General features: G+C 34.6%; 2 protein-coding genes and 1 pseudogene across 2 annotated transcripts; all 3 read right to left on the bottom strand.

Moving 5' to 3' along the window:
• Positions 1 to 2259: 2259 nt before the first annotated feature.
• Positions 2260 to 4026, bottom strand: LOC117213334. The gene has a single exon (XM_033458690.1). The coding sequence runs from the start codon at positions 4024 to 4026 to the stop codon at positions 2260 to 2262; it is 1767 nt and encodes a 588-aa protein (XP_033314581.1).
• A 168-nt stretch (positions 4027 to 4194) lies between these two features.
• LOC117213332 lies at positions 4195 to 5508 on the bottom strand (annotated as a pseudogene).
• A 9951-nt stretch (positions 5509 to 15459) lies between these two features.
• Positions 15460 to 22624, bottom strand: LOC117213333. The gene is made up of 3 exons (XM_033458688.1): positions 22392 to 22624; positions 19882 to 19988; positions 15460 to 17554 (listed from the first exon to the last, which is right to left on the bottom strand). The coding sequence occupies exons 1-3, from the start codon at positions 22486 to 22488 to the stop codon at positions 17429 to 17431; spliced, it is 330 nt and encodes a 109-aa protein (XP_033314579.1). The 5' UTR covers positions 22489 to 22624; the 3' UTR covers positions 15460 to 17428.
• Positions 22625 to 25506: the final 2882 nt, after the last annotated feature.

Below are 25506 nucleotides of genomic sequence, written 5' to 3' on the forward strand. Positions count from 1 at the left end.
AAGAGAAACTCTTAGGTCCTCATTTTTTTTCTTCTTCTTCTTTTTGCATATTTAATGAACTTTTATCTTTACTTAAGGATAAATATTAAATATGGTGGGAATGGAATACCATGCATATTTTATTACGTTTTATGCTTTCGTTTTATAAGGGAATAATAGTCGCACAATGTTTTTTGTTTTATATTAGTTTATTGAATTGTGCACGAACATAATAATAGGAATAGAACGAAATGGATCATACCTAATTCAATAAAATAATATTTTTATTTATTATTGCTTAGTCCGTGCCTTTCGGCTTTGGACGAACTTTCGGTTTTACATCTCTTATGTCCATTTCTCTTCTTATATTCTATTGTTCCTCCCGTTATTTCGCATTCTTCTATTACATGTCTCAGGTCTTCTTCTTTCCTTCTACATAGTCTGCATCTTTTTTCTCCATTTTCTTTCCAGTATTCCCCTGCTTTATAAAATAATATAAAACAGAAATTGTTGTTCATCTATAATCACCTTATCAAACGAAAGAAACTTTTCGGACAACCTAATGCATGTGTCGGGGTAGCGTTGTGGATAGGGTTGTGGGTGTTTGATGAATCTTTATTGAAATTAGCCATCGTTATGGTATAACAAAGGTACGGTTTATCAACACAAGTATGGATACCACAGACTTGACAATCAACCACGGCGATTAGGCGCTCGCTACACTAGTGACAATGGCCTTAGGTTCGATAACGAATCCGCGGTCAGCGGGATGATAGATGTACGTGCTCACAAAATCTAAGTCTCACTCTTTGTTAATAAAACGCTTAATATTTAGTGATCGTAAGGCGTTACTCTTTTCGTGGATGAGATCGCAAGAGGGAGCGACTTTCCGTGCCGATGATGCCACAGAGGAAAACTATATGGGGTGTGTCTAAGGACACGAGATCCTCGGATTCGTGGAGGAAAGCCTTCGTTCGGAAGGTGAGGGAAATTGACGTTGCTGTCAATTGGTCAATCTCCATATCGGTGATTAGAAAAAGATGCTAGCCGCTCTCGAGGGAAAGCTGCACATGTACTGCGGAAACGCATCGACATCTGGCAATCATCTTACTCGAAGAATAGGGTCAAGCTCACTATCACAAGTCTCGAACAACTACAATCGAATTGAATAACTAAAATTGTTTCATTACAGCTATGGTAGACTCTAGATTACAATGTTGCGGGATTATCCAAAATTCCAAAGGCTCCGGTGTTCTTTCATCTCTGACATATGTTTAATTACATTTTTTTGTATTTCTATAATATATTCCTTTGCTACTGTTTTATATGTATTTAAATGAATATATTTTTTATTTTTTTAGACATGCTTCGTTATATTAGTTACTCCAATGCTAATCCTCTCTAGTAAATTTGTTTACATTTAGATTGGAAGCAGAATGTTGGAAATCATATACAACGAACAATGTAAAATAATTTATACGTATTTTACATACAATATTCTGCATTTTAATTACTATTTGTGAAATATATTAAAATATTATTAGAAAAAATATTGCAACAAGTTTATTGCGACGGACAACATTTCAAACAAGGATATTTAGAAATACATAAATTATACTTTTTATCGTGTATCTAGTATAAGCATAATATGTACTTCATTTATATCTATTGTAGAAAAAAGTATTAAATTATTCTAATTCAAATATATTTTTCATACTCAATTACTTGAAACTTAACTCAATTACTTGAAATATTTTCATTTTTCTAAACTCAATTTTTATATAATAATCTACGTTAATAAAAAATGGTAAAATTTATTAAACATTGCAAATTGCTAAGGTCTCGTTGAATAAAAGTAATCATATAACGGATAAATTCCCATGACTATTCGTTGAAGAAGATTATTGTTCGGATTTATGGCATGAGTTTACGTCGACATTACGCTACCCTCCATATTGGCATGCAGCCAAATTCACGAACCCAAATTATATTGTCCTAATGCTCGTAAATGCAAGATTAACAGATTAGCTACGCAAATACGTTAAACGGGTGGTATAAAATGTAGGGATAAACTGTATCCTTCAGGACTCTTTTATTTACAAACTTTATTTATTTTCCATATAATCCATAGCTTCATTCATTTTAACAGTATACAATTAAGCAACATTAAATAAATCAATCAAATAAACTATAGAAAATAGAAAATTTATGAAGACAATTATGATTTATGACACCAGCTTTCAGAAACTAGATATTATCTCTGAGTCGAGATATTAGCACTTAGGACGGTTCTAGTAATGTTAACAATGCCTCTAATGCTCCATATGCCCTTTCGCTGGCGTCACAGAACCCGTGTAACTCAATTTCCGCTGCGGGTTTGATTATCGTTTTACGTGGAAACTCCACGTTATTCAATAATGGCAGCTGTGCGTAATATTTGCTCCATTCCGTGTGCACGTCAGCCGGTAGGGATTCGTTCCAATCAATTTTTAGTGTCCAGAGTCGCTGGAGCAGCATCTTAGCTCGAACAATTACTGGTGCCAGCAATCCGAGAGGGTCGTAGATCTTGGCGATTTCGGAGCTGATTGTTCTCTTCGTAATTCGAGAGTCGGCATTATTGATTTTGACGGAGTATAGGATCGAATCGTCGAAGGAATTCCAAACACCCAGTGTCTTGAAGGTTTGCGATTCGCCGAGTAGCAGCTTATCGGTTATGTCCTGCTCGGGAAGTCCTCGTAGCAGCTCCCGGTCGTTCGATGCCCATTTTCGAATGTTTAAGCCGGCTAGCTTGAGCAGTTCTGTGAGCTCCGTTCTCAATGATCGTGCCTCGACCCTTGTATCGACTCCTGTGAGAACATCGTCGACGTAGAAGTCTCGCTGTAAGACCGTCGCCGCTCGTGGATATCGATGCCCCTCGTCGTCCGCCAGTTGCTTGAGGCAGCGGATGGCTAGATAAGGGGCCGCTGAGAGCCCGAATGTCACTGTGTTGAGTTGATAAGTGTCGACTTCTCCATCGGCATTGCGCCACAAAATTTGTTGAAATTTCCGATCCTCCGGGCGCACAAGAAATTGGCGATACATTTTTTCGACATCGCCTGTAATGACGTATTGACGAGATTGAAATCTTAGAAGGATGAAAAATAAATCATCTTGTAGTTTCGGTCCCGTATGAAGTACGTCGTTTAATGAAACTCCGGTGGTGGTTGGGGCCGATCCGTCAAACACGACTCGGAGTTTCGTGGTTTGGCTGGACTCCTTGATCACGCCATGATGTGGCAGAAAATATCCGTCGTTCGTGCAGTGGCCCGTGGTAACTTTCGTCATGTGCCCTAATGCCAAGTATTCCTGTATTACGGCGTGATTATCTCGTTGGAACCGACGGCAGAGAGATGTTAGTCGCTTCATCGCCATGGCTCTGGAGGATCCAAGCGAAGGAGTTGTCTCGTTGAATGGGAGAGCGACCATGTATCGCCCTTCGTGGGTGCGTTGAACGTGATTCCGGAAATGTTCCTCGCACTGTCGTTCCGCTTCCGAAATGTGCGCAGTGGGCGGTCCTTCGTCGATTTCCCAAAAACGGGCGAGATCCGCCTGCAAGGCCGTCGTGGACGCGTGAAATGCGTGTGCGGGTGGTTGCGAGGCTGGGCTCCCCCCGATGACCCATCCGAACCGCGTTTTTTGCAGACGCAAGTCGGGCCCGTTTGCTTGACTGATATCAAGTTGGCCGACACACAGTGACGCTGGTGTTGGCCCGGCGCTCAATAGCACGTCGATCGGAGCAGGTCTGTGGAATCTTGGATCGGCTAGTCGTAGATTTCTGGGTATCTGTATCGTTGACCGATCCACGGGTTGATCTGGGATCGAAGTCGATATGGTCGGTATGATTAGAAATGTCCAGGTGCGTTCGTATGTGCCGTCAACGGAGGAGATTGTGGCCGTGATGTAACGTTTCGAGGTCGTCGACAACGTGTTAAGTGTTCCGATTGGGACCGAACATTTCCGTTGGTTGAGTCTTAACGAATTGGCGAGTCTCCCGGTGATGAAGTTCATGCTAGCGCCGGTGTCTAGCAGAGCTCTACAGCGGAACGGTTGAGTTCTATTGTCCAGTATGTTGACCTGCGCTGTGACTAACAAATCGCGGTGGAGTGGTCCGGAAGGAGGCGAGGTCAATGAGTCTGTTTTCGGTGGTTCGGTCCCTAGCAAAGCCGTTTGAGGACGTCAGGGTTCCCCTAGCTGTTTAGAACTGGGGGAGATATTTGATCCCGATGCCGTCGTTCGCGATGACCGAGATTCGCGTTTTGGGGATGTTCGCGGCGATGTTCGGGGAGACGTTCGGGGAGACGTTCGTGGAGACGCGGATGCGCGTCTCGATCGGTGTGACGACCGCGCGGTCGGTGAACTAGGCGGAGATCGACCGTTGGATGATCGGTCTCTCGACGATCGACCGCTCGATGTGCGGCTTGCACGTGTTCGTAATCTACTGTGACCATGATCTTGATGTAAATAAGTATGGTGTCGCTGTCTACAGATGCGACATGACCCGGCGGAGCATTGATTAAGAGCGTGTCCCTTGCCTAAATAATTCGTACAGAGCGACGCCCGTTTGGCAGTGTCGAGGCGCTCCTTGGGCGATTTCGCTTTGAAGACGTCACAATTCCGTAATTCGTGTTGTCTTTGGCAGTCCGGACATACCAGCATCTTGTGTGTCGTGGTGAATGCATGACTTCGCGGCGCGCTCGGTCGCTGACGGTTGGGTTGTTCGGACGCCCCTTTCGTCGCGATAGATGCTGAACTTGTTCTATCGCCGTTCGTCCGTGTTTGTAAAAAGTCTATTAGGTGCGTGTATGCCGGCATTTTCTTGTCTGGTAATGTGCATTACCATTTGCGAATGATGGCTGTGGGTAGCTTCGATGTAAATAGTTTGATAAGGACGGCGTTTGATGTGATCGGCTCACCGAGGTTCTCTAACGCTTGGAGATTTATCTTGACCGTCTCGAGAAAATCATCTATGGCTTCGGGTGTCTCCTTAACTATTTTTGGATAGTCGAAAATCAAGTCTAGGTGGCGCATGCAGATTTGACGGTGGCAGTCGAATTTTTCCTTAAGCACGTCGACGGCGATTGCATAGTTTGACTCGGTGATGGCTAGCGATTGTATACTTCGCGCGGCCTTTCCGGTCAAAGAGGATCGTAGGTAATGAAATTTCTGCACGGATGTAAGTCGCTCGCTTCGATCGATAGTGGATAAGAAGGAGTCGTAAAATGAGTGCCAATTTTCGATGGCACCGTCGAAAGTAGGCAGGTGAATTTCCGGCAGTTTAACTGATGTCGGCTCGGCGACATTAGATGACTCGAAGCCTTGTGATTTCGACGACGATGCTGGTGTATCACCCAGGAGGGTGTGTATTCGGACTACAAGATCGTAATATGTGTCGGTTACTTTGGAAACGCGCGCGTCGTCTATCTCGCCTAAATCTTCTAATTCCTCTTGTAACAATCGATATTGTTTCCACGCGTCGTCGAGTAGTGTCATATAGGCCGTTAACTGGGTCTTAATCGGTTGTGTAGATTTTTTGTATTCATCGAGTCGTTTCGATAGAGAGGTAAATCGACCGATTTGAAAGCCTCGTCTCCGATGCAAGGAGTTAATTTTCTCTGTGTTCTCCATTGGTATAGCAGGTTGTGAGGAAAATGCAATGAACGAGCTTACCTTGTGGTTGTGAGTTTAAATTTTACTCGTCACCGTGTGTGTCTCGTTTGATGTGTAAGACGTGTTCTTACTGAAGTCGACCCTCCAGTTGTTGGCGTGAGGCTGCGTGGTTGCATTTCAACCACCGAATTATGCCTCTTCAACGGTGACGACCCTTGACGTTACTGACCTCGCTGGGGTGGTAACGCTTCCGCTGCTGGTTATGTTGGATGCACGTGGCACTGTATGATAGTGGGTGGCACTGGTATGCACTTTTCACTTGACGCATGATACGGCTTTGAGAATCGAATGTTTCGACCGGATGCGTGTCAAAATTATCCACTGCCACTGATTATCCGGCTCGAAGGACCAAATGTTACGACCGGATGCGTGTCAAAACTATCCACTGCCACTGATGATCCGGCTCGAAGGACCAAATGTTACGACCGTTCGCGGGGAGACGCGGTCGCGAGGAAAACGCGTCAGCGAGAGGCGTAAATTCTCGCTACGATTCGGTGAATCGACGTCGCGAAGTAGTCGTCGGGCCGCGTTTCGGTTAAGATAACAGAGGTGGTTAAATGAATATGACACAGTAGTAAGTTATATTTCACCGTTTATTCCAACAACTTATAACGAAGGTAGTTACGCTGGTGCGTATGTACGAGATGAATGAGTGACTGATCTGCGGATGTGTATATATCCGGTTAAAGGATGTTGACCGTTCGAAGGATGTAAAATCAGTACTGTCTTGGGAGACGATGCTGTGGCGGAGGAAAGCTAAGGATGGGTGTGTCTAGCGCACGGGACCATCGGATTTGTTCGTGACGATTTGAGTTAGGAGAGTGAGGGAGTAGGCTTCGTCGTTAATTGGTTAGACGAAGGGTCTTAACCGCCCTCAAGAGAAAGTGGTTAGTGGGAGGAAAGTTGCAGCGTACGTGAGAAAAACTAACTTTCCCTTTTTCGCCGTGGTAGACAATAGTCTCTAGAAATTCCTCGGAAACAGATGTTTGTTTGAAGGACCTTTTCTAGGAAATCTATGAGATTTATGGAAGGTACTTGAAACTATGGAGGATACGCTGCGAGTATCCGAAGACATCTGGTTGCCATATTGCCCGCGGTGTGTGGCCTCGGCTAGGTAGAGTGTTACGCGACGTAACAGACTGATCTACGGGTGTGTGTACCCGGTTAAAGGATGTTGACCGTTGGAAGGATGTAAAATCAGTACTGTCTTGGGAGACGATGCTGTCTCGGAGGAAAGCTAAGAATGCGCACCGGAGCATCGGATTTGTTGGTGACGATTTTAGTTAGGAGAGTGAGGGAATAGGCTTCGTTGTTAATTGGTTAAACGAAGGGTCTTAACCGCCCTCGAGAGAAAGTGGTTAGTGGGAGGAAAGTTGCATCATACGTGAGAAAAACTAACTTTCCCTTGTCAAGCCGTGGTAGACAATAGTCTAGAAATTCTTCGGAAACAGACGTTTGTTTGGTTTGAAGGACCTTTACTAGGAAATCTATGAGATTTATGGAAGATACTTGAAACTATCGAGGATACGCTGTGAGTATCCGAAGACATCTGGTTGCCATATTGCCCGCGGTGTGTGGCCTGGGCTAGGTAGAGTGTTACGCGACGTAACAATCACTATTCAGGTTATCATAGGTATCAAGTCCTGTAACCGTGATATATGACAAATAATCAATATTTATTTTCTATAAAAAGTCAAAAGTGCTGTATATATTTTTTTGTATCTGATACCAATAATGTAGGAAACATTCAGATTAAACAGATTATTAATCTCTAAATCATTGATGTAAGAATTGAATATAACCGCGTCAAAGGTGTCAAGCATCTGTAAGGTGCTGACAGTGAAGTCCAGATCGGGTGTGACTGTCAACGCCCTGGCCGCGCTGAATGCACTCGTCCCCGTTAGATTTTCCCGTAAAATTTTCACGGAGAAATATTAAAAAATACGGCAATGACAGCAATTATTCGGACGTGTCTCGGAAAAAAGTATAATTGCCGTGCCCCTCATAACTTGGTGCTGGATCATCTGAAATCAAAAAGTTAAAGTTTATTCGTTAGGTAACAGTTTGCCCCAGGTAACGCTGCGAGGGTTTTTCGAAATTTCAATTTTTCACTTTTTTGGAACACTTTGAAGGGAAAATTAGCCGCAAATTTTCGCAAAATCGGCTAACTCAAAGTGTTCCAAAAAAGTGAAAAATTGAAATTTCGAAAAACCCTCCTAGCGTTACCTGTGCGAAACTGTTACCTACCTGATTTTTTTACTTCAGATGATCCAGCACCAAGTTATGAGCAATTCTACTTTTTTCCGAGACACGTCCGAATAATTGCTGCCATTGCCGTATTTTTTAATATTTCTCCGTGAAAATTTTATACAATATTCTTCGAATGTCATAAGTTAATGTACCATTGGTTTTAATAAAGAGATTTTAACTGTGTCGTCACAAATAATTCACAAAAACATGCCTTATTTTGTACGAATTAACCTTCCCCCCCCCCCTTAATTCTTTTGTCCTAAGCCTCTCCAGATTTTCGCCTTCATCTCGATCACGCTTTGTTTTTGGTATGATCCCCGAACCTCGCTTCTCCGTGGACCTTTCACCATTTGCTGACTCTTTGAGATTTGGTTGTCCAGCATTACACGCTCGATTTAGCCTGACAACCAATACTGACCTTGCACCAGATATTGGTAGATTCATGTGCGTAAGCTTGTTCCTTAATTCTTCCAGCGTTAGATTTTCCTCACTTGAAAATTGTTCCTCTTTACAATTTGCCATCTTAGTCTTTTCAATAATGTCCTTTGAATACACACGATATTATTATCAATGGCTAACGATATTGTCTTTTATCCCACCGCTCACCGATAAAAAACAATAAAAAATTTTAGAATAATAGAATAATAGAAATAATAAAAGAATAATAGAAATAGAACAAAATGGATCATACAAAATATGGACAAAACAAAAAATGTTGTGCATCTATTATTTCTTTATAAAACGAAAGAAACTTCTGGGACAACCTAATAACAGAGAATGAAATTTCAGAAAATGGATTCAGAAAATCGAGTAAATAAGTCATTTAAAATTTTATAGTATTTTATTAACAAAGCTTAACAACCAATAAACAAGTGAAGTTTTATAGCGGTAACAAAGATGTATTACAGGGAAATTAAAATCGTACATTCGATATGTACTATAGCATAAAATTCTGTTCAAATCAATGGACTAAGATCGTTTTTAAAACTACTTGTACACGTAACTACTCGCTATTTTCCACCAGGAAACACAGAACGCATAAATAGGAAGATGTAAACACTAGTACAACACTATAACATCTAGCATACATTACATTTTAACTAATCCAGCATGATGTCTATTAGTTAGTCGTGTACTAGTGAACACCAGTTCATACATAAAAGCATTTTCTTTAAATGTTATCTATAAGGGCCAGTCCGTTTAAGGAACGCTATTACAAACACACAATTTCCTTGTAACATTTTACTTGCTTATTAACATACGTCACATTCATCGGATATCTAGTTACATGAATTGCAAACTAATAGTTTTACTTACACACATCAACATCATGCGATTCGTCGGCTATTCTCGTTTTTTCTAACTCTATCTTTTTTCAAGAATCTTAACGTCCTTTACAGTATTAAAAGTTTTTTTTTTTTGGAAAAGTAATATATATATATATTAATGTATATATTTAAATGTATATAAATATATATACATTTGTATTAAATGCCATTAATAACTATAATTTTTATTAATAAATATATATATATACGTATATCAATATATTAGAAATAATATATCAAAATTTGACACGCAAAGATTTAATGCAAAATTGTGTTTAAATGAAAAGATTTTTGACTATTTTTTTTATAATAGTTTGTATTCTGTACATTAAAGTTTAACAACGATTAGCAGCATTATAATTTGACGTTAAGATTCTGTTTTTTTTAACGAAGCGGTTATTAAAACATCAAAAACTTTAGTTCTCAACACGAAACAGTCAGGACATCGACGTTTTTCTTTAACGAGAAGTAGTATATATATAGTTTGCATTAAACGCATCATTTATGCATATATTGATAATGAACGTTGATTTCCTTAATTCTTTAAACATAATTTGTGTACAGTCAGATATTTCATGTTCATATATTATGATCAGACATAAAGAATTTTAATAGAAATAAAAGCCAGTGTTAAATAAGAACAGACGCGTGTGTGTATAAATTCATCAAGTACATGACATAATTTACAATTGATCAACGTGAGCATTGTACTCTAACTGTACTTCAATAAATTACCATACACATAATAATGGAACTGGTAAAAATCTAAACGATATCATACATGATTATGGTATAGCTATACACTATGCATTCCTAAATAATTCCACTTTGCAATTCTACCATAACGAACATACAAACATCACAACAGCTTATCTCCCTTTTTCATGTTACCACAAGTGATTATATGTATATTATAAATTCTACACGGACTAGCGATTAATGATATCAATGATCGAAGTTCGAGAAACATTTGTGAATTGCTTGCGACGTTGAAACGTACGCGCTTAATGAACTTCACATATTGATCTGAAAATCTATATTTCGTTAACTATTGACTGCGAAGATTGCACGATATAAATCATAACAGACGACCTATGTGTATAATCTTATATGTATAATGTGTTCTCTCAGTCGATCTAGCCTGGTGATTGAGTTATTAATTTACGTGTAGTCTGTTCATTAAATCGCACATTTTACAATGAAGTACACAATGCTGGCTGTACTAATAATACCTTGACATCTCTTGCTCTACGCTAGTATGTATTCTAATAGTGCGTAAAACGAATTATTTTGTTTAGGGCAACTTATCATAGTTATAATATAATTGTGAGTAAAAATACGAAAACCTATGATCACGTACTAATGATTATGAAATTATAAAATACTATATCTTCAAATTCTTTACGACTCCTTTTTGTTTTTTGAGATGGACTGTGACTCCACAATTTCGTTCAGAATACGAAAGTATTTAAAGACATTCACACAATCGGATCTAAAACGTGCGAAATAATTCAATTCGCGGCATCGTACATTATATCAGAAAATATCACGAAGATGTTAAAATTCTTTTATAGGGACATACGATGATCGTTCAATATTGAACGTTCAGCAATGAATCGTTTGCTTGTAAATGTTTGCATCGTTTCACAGCTTGTACGCTAAACGAATAGTCTCAGTGAAGGTCCTCCTCAAGATTTTCGCTAACTTCCTTATGAAGTTCCTGTCAAAATATATATATTTATATTTATTTTTTTTATCCGTAAAAATTTACGTCTATGTAACTTATCGATATGCACCCAGAAGCTTATCGTAATAAAGCGAATATGTATACATACTCTATCCACTTACAGAAATACATCGTTTAGATGCGTACATGAAACGTGTGTCATAGAGCGTACGATTACTGGTTATAGACATACAGATTGGTCGAATTTTCATTGATAGATTCCATAAACATACACTTATCAAGAACGCGAGATAAAGTTTCGAAAATTGAATTCTTACTCAAAGCCATAAATTTCATTTGCCATTCGATTATTGTACACTTATGTATATTGAATCAGTGGATAATGGTCCTTTGATTTCGTAATTGATCTTCATGTACCTTATTGATCTTAAACTTGCCGATGTTATTTTTGGAATAAACTTAGTATTTTTACAATATGACATGTGCTGAACATTTTCAATCATTATGTGCCGATTTGTATAAAAACATGTACATACATAGATTGATGCAAATCTAGTTTCTTTTAGATCGTACAAATTTTATTACTTTACGGCCATATTGCTATTAGAGTAGGAGGGATAAAGATTAAAAAGGTGCTCCTTTGTATATTTATCGTCTTTTATACGTATAGAAATATCGTATCTTTAAAGGTTTAAAGACCTCTCTTAATAGCATTCCATGAGAAACCAAAGCACCATTGAATGTTATATATTTCTATAGGACATTAACACGGTTATTACGTCTACCATGTACACACTCTTAAACACATTAGGTAGATCTCTCGTATCAGACATCCGTATGTGTATGTTCATAGTAATTATACTTATATCATTGATAGTTTTTTTCGCTGGAGTGAGTCCCGGTTTTCGCACACTTCAATAACTTATTTTCAATATCTTTTCCAATAAATAACGAATTTTACTAAATATCTTCATTACTGAAAATAGATTTAATTACTGAAATTAAAATAGATTTTATTTTATACAGGGTGGTTGGTAACTGGTGGTGCAAACGGAAAGAGGGTGATTCTACGCGAAAAAAGAAGTCGAAAATATAGAATAACAATTTTTCGTTTGAGGCTTTGTTTTCGAGAAAATCGACTTTGAATTTTCGCTTGGTACGCGTGCACTTTATCGCGTCTCGTTATAACGGATCTCACTGTAGATCGTTGTCTCGATGGAAAAATTAAAAAAAAAAAAAATTAAAAAAAAAATTTTCATTCTATATTTTCGACTTCTTTTTTCGCGTAGAATCACTCCCTTTCCGCTTGTACTACCAGTTACCAACCACCCTGTATACAACAAATAATTTAATTTATATGCATTATGCATAGGTAAAAGTTTCTGTTTTATATAGTCATAAAAAATTTTTACGCACAATTAACGATCAGTCCAGCAAAATAAAACTACGTCAACATTATTACGTACAATACACTATATAAAAATTTTACAGTAACACTCGCAAATATATATGTATACGCCATTGCATAACGTCATATTCGCACTTACGCACACGTATAAACTTTCAAAATCTATTTGGCACTCTCCTAGTTTCATTAAAAAGGCGAGCGCACTTGCTATATTCATCAATTCAAAGACATTGCATCGAGTATAGCTTTACTCCTTCGCTACATGTAGTTCCGCTTTATACTATACCTTAAGTTCTCCTTAATATTATGCGATCATTGGTCTAAGAAGGTATTTTGTTTTACATAAAAGATATGAATTATGTCGCGATTATATTATCTCAAGGTAATCGTAGATGCATCTGAATATACATAGAGTAATTATAAATATAATTTAACCAGTCAACGTTTCAGAAACAAAGTTTAATAATGAACTTGTATAGACTATGTAACGTGTACATTTCGTGGTGATTCTTCAGTTAACTTTGGTCTTTATATTAACGTCAAGAATATAATATAGTCAATTAACATTGCATAAATAATGTTCGCGATTTTTTCTAAATTTTGATCTTTAAGTACTTAGGTTCTTTTTTGATTTATAGCACAAATAAATATTTGATTATGTGCTAATGTATTTGCAAGAATAACTAAATAATTTAAAGAAAGGGTTAAGTATATATGCTAGATAACGAAATTAAGAAATATTAATGGAAAATAAATTGGAAATTATTAAGCTGCAGCGTAGTTTTTTGTGTCGAAATTTCTTCAAATATTGTACGTTTCTTTATACATATACATAGATCATAGAAGAAGATAAATATCTACGACAAAAGCGCTATTCTAGAAACTCAATAGCTACAGTATGTATGTATTCCTCTTTTACGTAGATTTGCTGAATGCAGACAAATAAATTTCAATCCGTCTTCTTTATAGTTTTATACGATATGATCTTGCGCATGATTGATATTTGATATAATTTTTGAAATTTCCATTTCCAATATACCTTAATATTAATATTTGTATAAATTTCATTCGAAGCTTCTCAAGTTTGATTCATTGCAAAATTTCTTGTGCATTTCGGCGAAAAAAAAAGTATATTACAATGCAAAATTATCATGAAATTTGTAAAAATTAAAGTACTGTTCGTGTAAGCTCATTATTTAGGGTTGCTTAAATTTTATTTTGTACGTGTTACTTTTGATATCAATAAACTGAAGGCGATCGGTGTGATAGAAAAGAACACCGTTCGAAAAATATTTTATTCCCTGCAAAATTTGATTCGCATAAGTATCGTAAGTTTCATTTTGTTTTCAGATATGAATCAATTTGAAGAGGAATGCGCATTACGAGATCATAAATTACCTTTTCGATATTAATCATCAAGTATGTCATTTGACCGCTTAATCATCATTTTAGTTTCTGTATATGCCTGTACCCAGCATTTCTCTGAACTGATCCGTTATTTTCTTTGTTTGTAACAGGCTTTTGATTGGGATATAAGAATCATTTTAAACATACAAGGGAAGGGATTATGGGTCACTAGGCATCGACATACATTGAAAAGGATCCACGTTTTGATAATAGATCGTCTTGTCGTCTCAATGTCTGTCGTGCATTACATATACGTGCATTTTGATTTCGAGCTGTCAGCCATTGGTTTTTTTCTTACACATTACTTACGTAGTAGATGATTCGTATTTTTGTTTCTTTTACGACTAGATTTTAACGATTTAAACGCTCAGTATAGATTTTTCCAAGGCTGTTATGTGTTCCACTTGAAATGTAAATCAATATCACAATAATGTGTATTAAAATAAATATTCCATTCCGAGAAGTACTTATTTTAAATATTATGCAAACTATGATTATTTATATATATGAAATATTGCAGATGTTCGTCGGAGAGTTTTGATAAATTTAAGTAATTGAAATTTTGATATCAAATTATGATATATTCCGCGAATTTTTTTCGTAAACGGACGTTTACAGAAATTCGTTTGATTATCTAGTTTATAATTTATACATTCAAATCGTAAGTCCGCCATAATTCATTATTAGATTTTTAAATATTAAGATAACGTAGCAAAACTTTTTATAGTTTATATATTCGTATTATATTAATTTTTGCTATCATTTCATGCACCGTTGCTTATTCTAATAGCGTGATAGATGAATCGATTAATTATATTCCACAATCAATTTAAGCTTTCATAAGCTTTCATGAAGCAAGCGAATGAAAAATAAATAACGTCATAGAATTTATGGTATTTTATTAACTATGTACGCCGAAACTTCTCAGTTTTTCAGGTCTATTCATTTTTTTTCAATTTATTAAAATTTATTTTTTAATTAAAAATTGAAAAATTTGGTGGAAAGTTAATCTTTTCAGCCGAGTTAATTCATATAACGTTCGTGTCAAGTTATGTTAATACACGAACTCGAATATTTTTCATGAATTATAGCGAATACGATATTTTATTGATTTAACAGTTTTTATAAAAACTATAGTGCATCATATAATTATGTTAGTAGATAAACATATCTTGCTTACATACATACATATGTACTTCGCTACCAAAGAAATATAAGATGAATCGACGTTACGTAGAACAATGGATAATTTTATAATTTCTGAAGATGTAGAGGTTGACTAAAGTGAAATATTTTATTTCAATTTGTTGTAAAAGTACGCACGTGTGTCTGTTTATATCATGTAGGTGCTTTTATATTTATATTGTATATATGTAAATGTGATAATGATGAGATATGTTTATTACGTCAAATTTCTTAAAGAATACATCCTCTTCTTTCTGCGTTATTATACAATAACGTAAATGTGTATGATCTATGGTTAGCACTGTTTCAACCAAGATATACAAAGCAGTCATTGCGTTTTAATTGGAGTCGAATGTGAATACAGCACATACATCGTGTAGTTTTTCAACTGATGATGAAAAGAAGTTCGTACAGGATATTATAAGTGAACTGCTTTCTGCACGAAGTAAAGATATTGATAGCAATTTTTCCACTTTCACTAGACGGAAAAATTATGTTTTTATATCAAGTATATGTTTCAAGATACATAAATTTTAACTCTGTTAGGCATTTTTCTTTTAGGAGTTTAAGAAATATTTTATGTGTATAATGTTACATATCTAAACAATTGATAAATAAAGCATAGATACAACAAAATACAAAGGTATAGAATCATTTGTTTCATAAAATAGAAAAGATTATTCCTGCAGAATTTAAAATTTTACGAAAGAAAAAGACGAGAAGAAATTTGAGAACCATGATAGAAGTGAAAGACAAATCCTTTGTATTGAACTTTTAATGACTTATTCTTTTTCAAATGACTTCCAGTATGAGATTTAAAAAATCGCTATTTAAGTGTTGAATATGCACGAATAAAGCGAAATCAAGTTTGTTAATATCTATCGAGGATACAAAATTACTTGATAAATTAGTGCAAATTAATATCTCGCACTATGATATATCCTCCTATAGTACCGCTAATAATTTTATAGTTGGTACGATATTAAACTTCAATAAACTCTATAGAAAAAATTATAACATAAAATAATGGATACAATAAATTTTTCTCTGTGCAACATCACCATCAACATCATCCTGTGTTACATCGGTTGCGGTTACACCATCGCGTACGACAACGATTATTAATGAGTTAATGATGTTATACCTAAATATCTAGTTCCCACCGTAGTCGAAGCAAAATGTTTCTGTATTACGAAAAAGAGTGTCATCATTCGCAAAGCGATATTTGACGCAGAATAAATATATTATCTTACTAAATTGCTACCGTTTGTCCTGTTCGTAGGTAAAGAGAGGTCTTCTTTGTTCAACAAACTCTTATTAAGTTGACAATGCTTAATGACGGCATCACGTATTACGACCATCGAGTAGCAGAAAGCAGAGTGTTGCATTTTACACTTAATCACTTAAATCATTTTTTTATTTTGATAAGCACATGCACGCGCATACGATATAATTTGCATACAAAGATACACAACACTCGACGATGGGGACACATCTTATAAATCTAACATTTCTCAGGATTTTCTCCATTATGAACTGCCTTAACAGAAATTTTACACCACGTTTACACAACGTTTACGTATGAAACGTACTGGTGTAATTTTTGTATTTTGTGTTTCAACGTGCAAGCGGCTATTCCGATCGTAATCAGAAACTAAGATGATCAATTTTATTTCTTCCCTATGTTGGAATTAGTTGTTCTTGTAGTACTTGGCGCTCCTGTCGAAATATATCTTTATTTCTTTCTATATTTTGATGAATTTTCACATTAAAGAATCCTTTTGATAATTATCTTATTTTTCAGATCGAAAAGACGAAATTTTAGAATCACAACAAGCAAATAATTTTACATAATTTCATTTTTGATGAATTATCCTCTTTTCTCTTGAAATACTAATAAGTTATTTTATAATTCTAAAAATTCTTTATTCAATAAAAATGCAACAAAAATTAATTTCTGCATTTGTATTGTTATTTATTGTCGCCAAGTAGCAGATCTCTCGTGATACCATAAAATACCACGAAAAATACTATACTAAAAGCATCATTCCAACATACGGAGAATCTTCAAAGGAATGTTCGTTTAATTATATATTTTTTTATAAAATCTATCTTCTGTTCCTTTTCCCCTCACAACTCAATGTCATATTTCCTTACTTTGCATTCACGCATATTTTCTTCGGGCATTCAATTAACAAACATGATTCCAATTAGCGTACACACAAGGTGATGTATAGTTTCTTATAAATATGTACCGGCTGAATATCATCAGACGAAACGTGCTATAAACACAGATATGTAGATTTTTATAGAGACCGTAAGTGTGAAATAAAACAGAATTTGCGGTAATTAGTCACCATGAATGGAGAAGTGAAAGTCTTGCTCAGGCTTGTTTCTGGTACACCCCCTTCACCAACGTCCACGCTAAGATCCTTTTTACAAGGTCATACGTGGCGAGCGGTGGAGGGGGTCTGGCCGCTATGCTTGGTCCACCTCGTGACAAACTTCCATATAGTCTGGATTATGCATTATATCCTTTATCATGTCCTTTAAGATCGGATAACGGGGAAAGATTGGATACACTTTTGAGCTATTGTATTCCTCCTGTGGGAGACAGAGCATTAGTATTATTAACATAAGGTAGGTCATGGTCTATGACAAAATAGTGAGTAATTGTAAATTTGTAAATGAAAAAATTAAAGAATTCATGACAAAAACAATTTCTGTACACGTTTATTTTTCTCCATGACAGCGAAAGATTGCTCTAGCATTTTTAATTTCTGTTCAATACAATTTAATTTTTTAAACAAAATATTCATAATTATACAGGGTGGTTGGTAACTGGTGGTACAAGCGGAAAGGGGGTGATTTTACGCGAAAAAAGAAGTCGAAAATATGGAATGAAAAACTTTTTTTAATTTTTTTTTTTTAATTCTTTCATCGAGACAACGATCAAACAGTGAGATCCGTTAAAACGTACCGCACGCGTACCGAGCGAAAATTCACAGTCGATTTTCTCGAAAACAAAGCCTCAAACGAAAAATTGTTATTCTATATTTTCGACTTCTTTTTTCGCGTAGAATCACCTCCTTTCCGCTTGTACCACCAGTTACCAACCACCCTGTATAATAATATGTACAATATACACAATTCCTGAGTGAGTGCATTTATAATCATATCGCAGAAAAACTATACCTATTTAATTATAGCCATAAAGACCTCGTGACGAAGGTTTTTATAGAACTGGTTAATTTGCATTTGATAGTAAAGTATAAATTATTTTTTATAACATTAATTCCACCCTGTTGTGAGTTTGCGTTATTATCTAAGAAGTAAACAAATTTTAGAAGTATTGTTTTTATTATCAACCCTGTAATTGTATTGGATCTGTCATTTGCTTGGTAAGGAAAAGTTCGATAATTTCAATTTGGAAAGAATTAATGAACATTGTGATTATATTTTTATATCTAGAATAACTATTAGATTATTATCAATGTTATCACATTAAATATTTTATTTTATATTATAAAGTGAAAAGGCAGATAAAGGGGCCCTTTACCACTATGTGATAACTAAATTTACATAAGAAATTTATATAAGAAACCTTTCATATGGTTCATAATATTATAATATTGTGGATGTTTATGCATTAGAATCAGTGTAAATATATTAAAAATTGAACAAGGATAGGTACATGAGGTTGCTAATGACTGTGGAAAGCAACATTAAAACGAGAAAAACAAAAAGTAGAGAAAAACAAAAGTCATGAGTTAGAGGTCAATTCAAATCATGTTGTTGTTTTGCCTCGGAGTATCAAGATCGTTAGGATACACGTAATGCAAGAATAAATAAACTCCGATCAAAACAATGTCGCCGTTACGTGCAACCGTCGAACGAAGACGAATGTGAATTTTCCGACTCTCCCCCGAGCAGTATAAACAAGCGAATGCGATCGCAAGGAAATGAGTTACAGTCAGCTGTCGATCAGTTATCAACCAGTTATCAACGAATTATCCGCGATCTAATTAACGAGTCATTAGCGATCCTATTTTACGACTTATACACTGTCTTAGCGAATCGGTTAGTACGAGCGTCTTTGTGAACATGGTCTGTATACTAATCTATCATTTTAAATATATTCGACGGTTTCAACAACGAGTAATCTCGTCCATTAAACCCCACCTCTACAGACGTTTAATTGTATTTGTAAATTATGATATACTTGGATATAAATATACAATTTTTTTATTCTAAAAAGTACGTTCCACATTTTTCTATTTTTCTAGAAGCTTTAGACTAATAAGATGTAGATTAGAATTTGTTTCAAGCAATACGTTACGGAACTGTCTGTCTAAGAAAAGCAACGCGAGAAAATCTTGATCAATCAGTGCCAGGAACTATTATTTCTTTACGAACTTTGTCAGGTTTGAAGTGAGCACTGTGGATAATGATAAATCTATGTGGGCCGCGCAGCGCTAAGTTATTCCTACTTTATTCATCTCGGTCGTACCATTTCTTCTTAAACGAAGTATCGGTATTGTGGGTACGTCATATAAAAATCTCTGACCGGCATTTTTGCATTTATAAGACAACGTGAAGAAACGTTTTTGACTTTGAACAATAGCTCCGTTGACGCAAATAAATTGTCATAATTTTACGAACAGTCATTTCTTTTCTCTGTTGAATAACTTCTTTTATAGTTACTCTGTTTGGATAATGAAGGACGAAGAAATAAAGTGGGATTTACGTATAAGATATGTATATATGTGTATTTGCATGCTAAAAACATAAGGAAGGTTCTCAAGCGAGCATGTTTTCGAACATGTTTTTCAGGAATTATTTACCAACTTATTCAGTTTCGATACATGTAAAAGAAAGAAAAAAAGACATGTGAAGCAAAGAATAATTTGGTTTACTTAGTTTATAAATACCTTTAAGTCTCGAATGAGATTTCTCAGTCCCGTGTACTTTTTCAATAATCTGTACAGGTCGTTAGTCATTTGAGTGTTCTCTGCTTCAATTTGAGCTGTTGTCATACCTATACATACAAATAAATATGATATATATGATATATATATATATATATTACCACTTATATATATATATATATATTATATATTATATATATATTATATATATATAAGAATATATACAGAGGAATAAATCGATAGAGAACAAATGTAAAACCTATTACGTTCAATGAAAAACGTATATAACGTATATGCTATTTGATGCAATGCGTAATTGACTTAATCAGTAATTTATTTTAAAGTCATATCGGGCTTTATCTTTTTATGACACGTTTAATATTTTCTATAAGAAGTTGAATCTCAATGTTTTACACATTATATGACATTTCATTCCAGTTATATTTATTTTCTTTCTATTCGCTTTATTCTACAGAATCGACTATAAGATAGATAATTTTTAACACTAAAATTGTCTTAACAATTCATGTTAAATTAATTAACAATTAAAATGACCAATTTGCAATTTTTCATAGTAATTTTTGTAGCACTATATGTATGTATGTTTATGCATTCACAACTGGGGAACTCGTGTGATTTTTTGTAAAATATATAAATAAAAACTTGCATTTTCTTGAATTGTACATAAATTTTTACACACCTTCCATTTTGATCTCTTTGGTGCAAGTTTTGCATTGTAGACGTCGGTAATAGTAGCGTTAATGGCTTTGAAAAGTATGTCGTAATTAACCATAATTTGTAATAGGTGTATTTATATTATATAGATAGTAAAAAAAAGCAATATATGTATAGTTACATACGTATAGATCTTAGGTAAGAACAGCGAAGAACTTAATTGTTTTAAAACTGTTATTCATCTATTATACTTTATTAAAATATTATTTTAAAAACATACATTTAACAACAGAACTAAGTTAGTAAATTATTTTACTATTACCAAATGATCATGTTTGTCTTCATATTGTAGTGTCAATTCTGATGAAATGGATGTTTGAAATGGTTTCAAGGGGGACATAATTTGACGTGATTAGTTTTTGTAAAAATATGCGTAGTGGACATATGTAGGTCAAGTTTGTTTTTTTAGATGAAATCATATATTTTTCATTACGTTAGCCGATCCAGCTCGTAATTTTGCGTAAAAAAAATAAATCTATCATAACATAGGACTATTAATTTAGCAGATAGTTTAATTTCAATTCGAATTCAATTCATAACTGGAATCACTGCGATAACTTCTCAGATATATTTTATTTATTTTTATTTTCGTAATATTTTCTAATAATCGCTACAACTTATTTCCGTAACATTTTTATTGAACTATGTTATGATATATCCAACGATATCATTGAAATCATATACATTCCGTAATTCTTTCGTGATCAGTTATCTCTTTAAAATATTTATAAATCTTTCATATAAGCATTTCGTATGATATTATATATAGATAGTAACATTATAATATAATATTATAAATTAACAATATTATTTTTATTATTAACACGTTGACTGCCACGACACCCGTATTCGGGTGTCGCTTATTTGACTACTTGCGAAGGATCGCCGTAGGTATTTGAAAAGATATTCCATAATAATAAATGGTTAATTAATAATTAATTGTAATAATAGTTGAATTGTTATAAAATAAAAATACGAAAATGGTTTATTAGAAAAATTATTTAGAATGTAAAACTTTAAAACATTCTATACACAGCTGAGGTTGGTCGGGACAATTTGGACAATAAGTTATTGTTTTCTTCAAATTCTTTTGTGCCTTTGTTCGATCCATTCGACGTCTTTTATTTGCATAACATAGTTTGCATGCGCGTCTAATGCTTCTTCCGGAGTCATTCTTCCGAACGGCGATATTATGCTGACTCCGTCGAAGACAAGGATATTTTGTATTTTCAGAAAAACCCTAATAATTTTGCAACTAATAATTGTCTAAATATTCTAATATTTATATTTTTTCTTGTTGCAATTTTGCAAACCGTCAAAGCGTTTACAACAGAAATTCCCAAAAAGAATCGAATGGCAAGTTTTCTGTACCATTTGATCCCTTTTCTAATTGTGGTAGCATAAGAAACCATTTGGTCGGAATAATCTATACCACACTTTCCTTCGTTATATTCAACAACAGCTAGTGGTTTGAATGTTGCGAACAAATGAAACGAAAGATCATTCTTGAGACCACCACTTGAGCAATTCGCATTATTAAAATATCGATGGGAGCACCTAGCAGGGAACGCAGGGATCACTGGTACCGACGGGGATTTCTTTGAAAACACGCGTGGCAGTCAACGTGCTAAAATAGATACATTCTCGAAAAGCAAACATATGTATGTTTAGCAATTGTTCTCTAATCTATTGATTTTCAACTTTATATTTAAACACCTTATACATTGGAACAATCCATATTTGGAAAATTGATCTTCTGTAATAGAATTTCAACTCACTTTCGAGTCTTTCAATGCGTTCTCTTTTGGTATCAGCTTCCTCGGCCAGACGGGCCGAAGTTTTCACACCCTCCCCGCTTTTGTGGGTCTTTTCCATAATGGAACATGCGCGTAGAACAAAGGCAGGCACTGTTTCCTGTTTTTCCTGTTTAGGTATATCCACCAGTGTCCAGTATTGAGTCTCCAACTTGATGACGTCCTAGAAAGATAAAGTCATAGATGCCCTTGTATATTTACAAATATAGATCATTTGACATATTTTTGCGCCAACTTGTTTACTGTGACATTTAAGCATTAACTAGTTAGATAGAAACATATTAGATTTTTTATTTTAAATAAATATTTTAATATCTTAATCTGAATTAACTCCACTAACTTCATTATTACGATATTTAGTAATTAATTAGTAAAATAAAAACGTATTGAATTTTCTGTTTTTGAAAAATATTATATCTTGGTTTAAAAACATTTTAATATTTTAAACTCAGTCAAAACTATTTATACATTAATACAAATATTTCTACATCAACCTCTTTATTTTGACGTTTAAAGATTAATTAACCATATATAAATGTATTACAGAAATTTTGTTTTTGAAGCATATTATACCTTAAATTTAAAAAATGTTCCAATATTTTCAGTTTGGTGGATCTCCTACTCAACATTTTTTAATAAGAAACTTTTCCATAAAATTAAAAGTTAGTAACCAAAAAATAATTTCAATTCGATGGATTTTACTTACATAAATAGAAATATATATAATATAAAATACATAATCGACAAGAGAAGCCGGGAAGTCTTTGTAAAAGATTGTAAAGAGCAAATAAAATAAGTATGGAACACGTCCATAAAATATCTAGAAATAAAACGATAGGACGAACTAAAGATTCTTAAAGAGGAAAGGGTGAGGGTGATAAAGGAAAAGAAGGAGGAAAAACAAGAAAAAGTGGAAAGAGGATGGAAAAGCAAATTCATGAGCGATTCCTGGGGGACGAAAGAAAGAAAGAAAAGGGAGAAGCAAAGGAATGAGAAACGGGTAAGGGAAACACAGGAGGATAAAGGAAGAAAAGTGGTAGGAAATGAAGAAACACTAAACAAAGACATAGAAGAGGAAGAAGCACGGAAATCTCTGAAATTGACGAAAAAGAATAAAGCAGCAGAACAAGATGAACTTAAAGTTGAATTTTTAGGAAACCTACTCAGCAAATGGATGCCAAAATTGAGAGGACTTCTTAATGAAATAGCTAGCGAAAAACTGAGGAGAGATAAGGATTTTTCCAATAATATACATATCAAGTAAGGGACGAGGAAGTAGCTTCCAATTACAGAGGAGTCATCCTCCCGATCGTTGAATATGAGTTAATGACGATTTTAAGTTATCAACAAAGATTTTGGGAGGGAGAATCAGAAGATGACAAGATACTAAAGGAAAGTCAGGCAATCTTTTGATAAAAGAGAAGTATGCTAGATCATACATTTGTCTTAAATGGCCTAATCGATAACAAATTAAAAAAAAAGGCAGAAAACTATATATTGCATTTAAAGATTTTAAGGTCTTCGATTTATCTGAGACAGGGAACTGATATTCAAAATGAATGGAAGTAATCAATAGGTATAAATACTTGGGGCATTGGTTATCAACGGATAACACTTTGCATTTAAGCATTTAAGGATCACCGTATCGCAGCGAAAGTCTGAAAAACCGCGAATACAGTAGGGAGCTTGGCGAGAAGAACAGAAATTGGAGGCTTGAAAAGAAAGTTGTACTTAATAGATACACCAGTACAGGGTTCATGTATGGAGTGGAAGTACGCAGTTGGAAGAGAAGGAAGAAGAGGAAATAGAAAGGGCACAGAGAAGATGCCTGAAAATAATTCCAGGATCAAATACCAACATTCCAGAATACATATGGAGAATGGAGTCTGACGTTAGGAGAATTAAGGTATAAGTATGTAAAAGGGCAGCGAGCTATATCCTCGAGATATTACAGATAGGAGCAGGCAGATGAGCCACAATTCATCAAATTGCAGACCTCCGCAGAATTGAAAATGAAGCGCTATCAGTATAGAAAAGAGAAGTAATTGATGTAATGGAAGAAGTAGAAACTGAAACAACATAGGAGATGACAAAAAAGCAGGAAAGATTTGAAGAAGAAAAAAGAGAGCTTAAAAGAGGGTTAAAAATAAAAGAACAGGGAAGGATGATTGGAGCAAACCTGACGAGTCAAGCTATTGTGATTGGTGCAAGATAGGAATGGAAATTGAAGAATATCTGGAGGACAAAATGGTGGAAGAGAAACATAAGGAGCGGTAGCCGAGAATAAAATGTGACAATGTGGAAAGAGCAGGGAAAAAGATGTTTAGAGAGAAAAAATGTAAGGTATACAGAGAATATGGAGCACATACACAGTTGCTTGGGAATCTTAAAGAATTTCTATTAAACTACATAATACTTCTAATAGATAGATAGTACAAAATGCATAATATGGTATTGAAAAACAAAGTTTCTTGAAAAAATAAAAATAATCTTTTTTTGAAAATTTATCTACTAAATTCAAGAATTTTGGTTTAATTAAAGAAACATAATATAATTTACATTTATATAGTTTTAATAAAATATCAAAAAATATCATTTGTTTATCTACTGCAAATTGTACTTTTGTTGACATATTGATAGAAAGAAATATTTCTTTGGAAAGTGTAGATAAACACTTTCATTATTATAGTATTGCGTAAATTCTGAGAAAAGAAATACAAGGAAAAGAGTTCAGAATGAATTAGTGTCCAAAGTAATTGGCTGTTACAGAATATCCCGTCTTTTCATCTACGTATATTGACATGTTACATGAAACGAATAAAAGCAAAGAAAACCATAGCTTCTATTCGGTTCGGAAAGGTTCGGAAAAGTTCGGAAAGAAAGCTATATATATATGTATTGATTCAGACCAACTATTTTATTAGGATTCTTTCCTAATTTCAAACATAGAAATCCTTCGAATGATTCATGTCTTTTTTATCTATAAGAATATTTGTTAAAAGATTTATCGTTTCGAGTATTAGTTAGTTATCTAAATTAAGTAATATTTACTTATTTATAATACTTACTTATAAATTAT

The sequence above is a fragment of the Bombus bifarius genome, unplaced genomic scaffold (genome assembly GCF_011952205.1).
Source record: "Bombus bifarius isolate JDL3187 unplaced genomic scaffold, Bbif_JDL3187 scf7180000008693_frag, whole genome shotgun sequence".
NCBI classification, from domain to species: domain Eukaryota; kingdom Metazoa; phylum Arthropoda; class Insecta; order Hymenoptera; family Apidae; genus Bombus; species Bombus bifarius.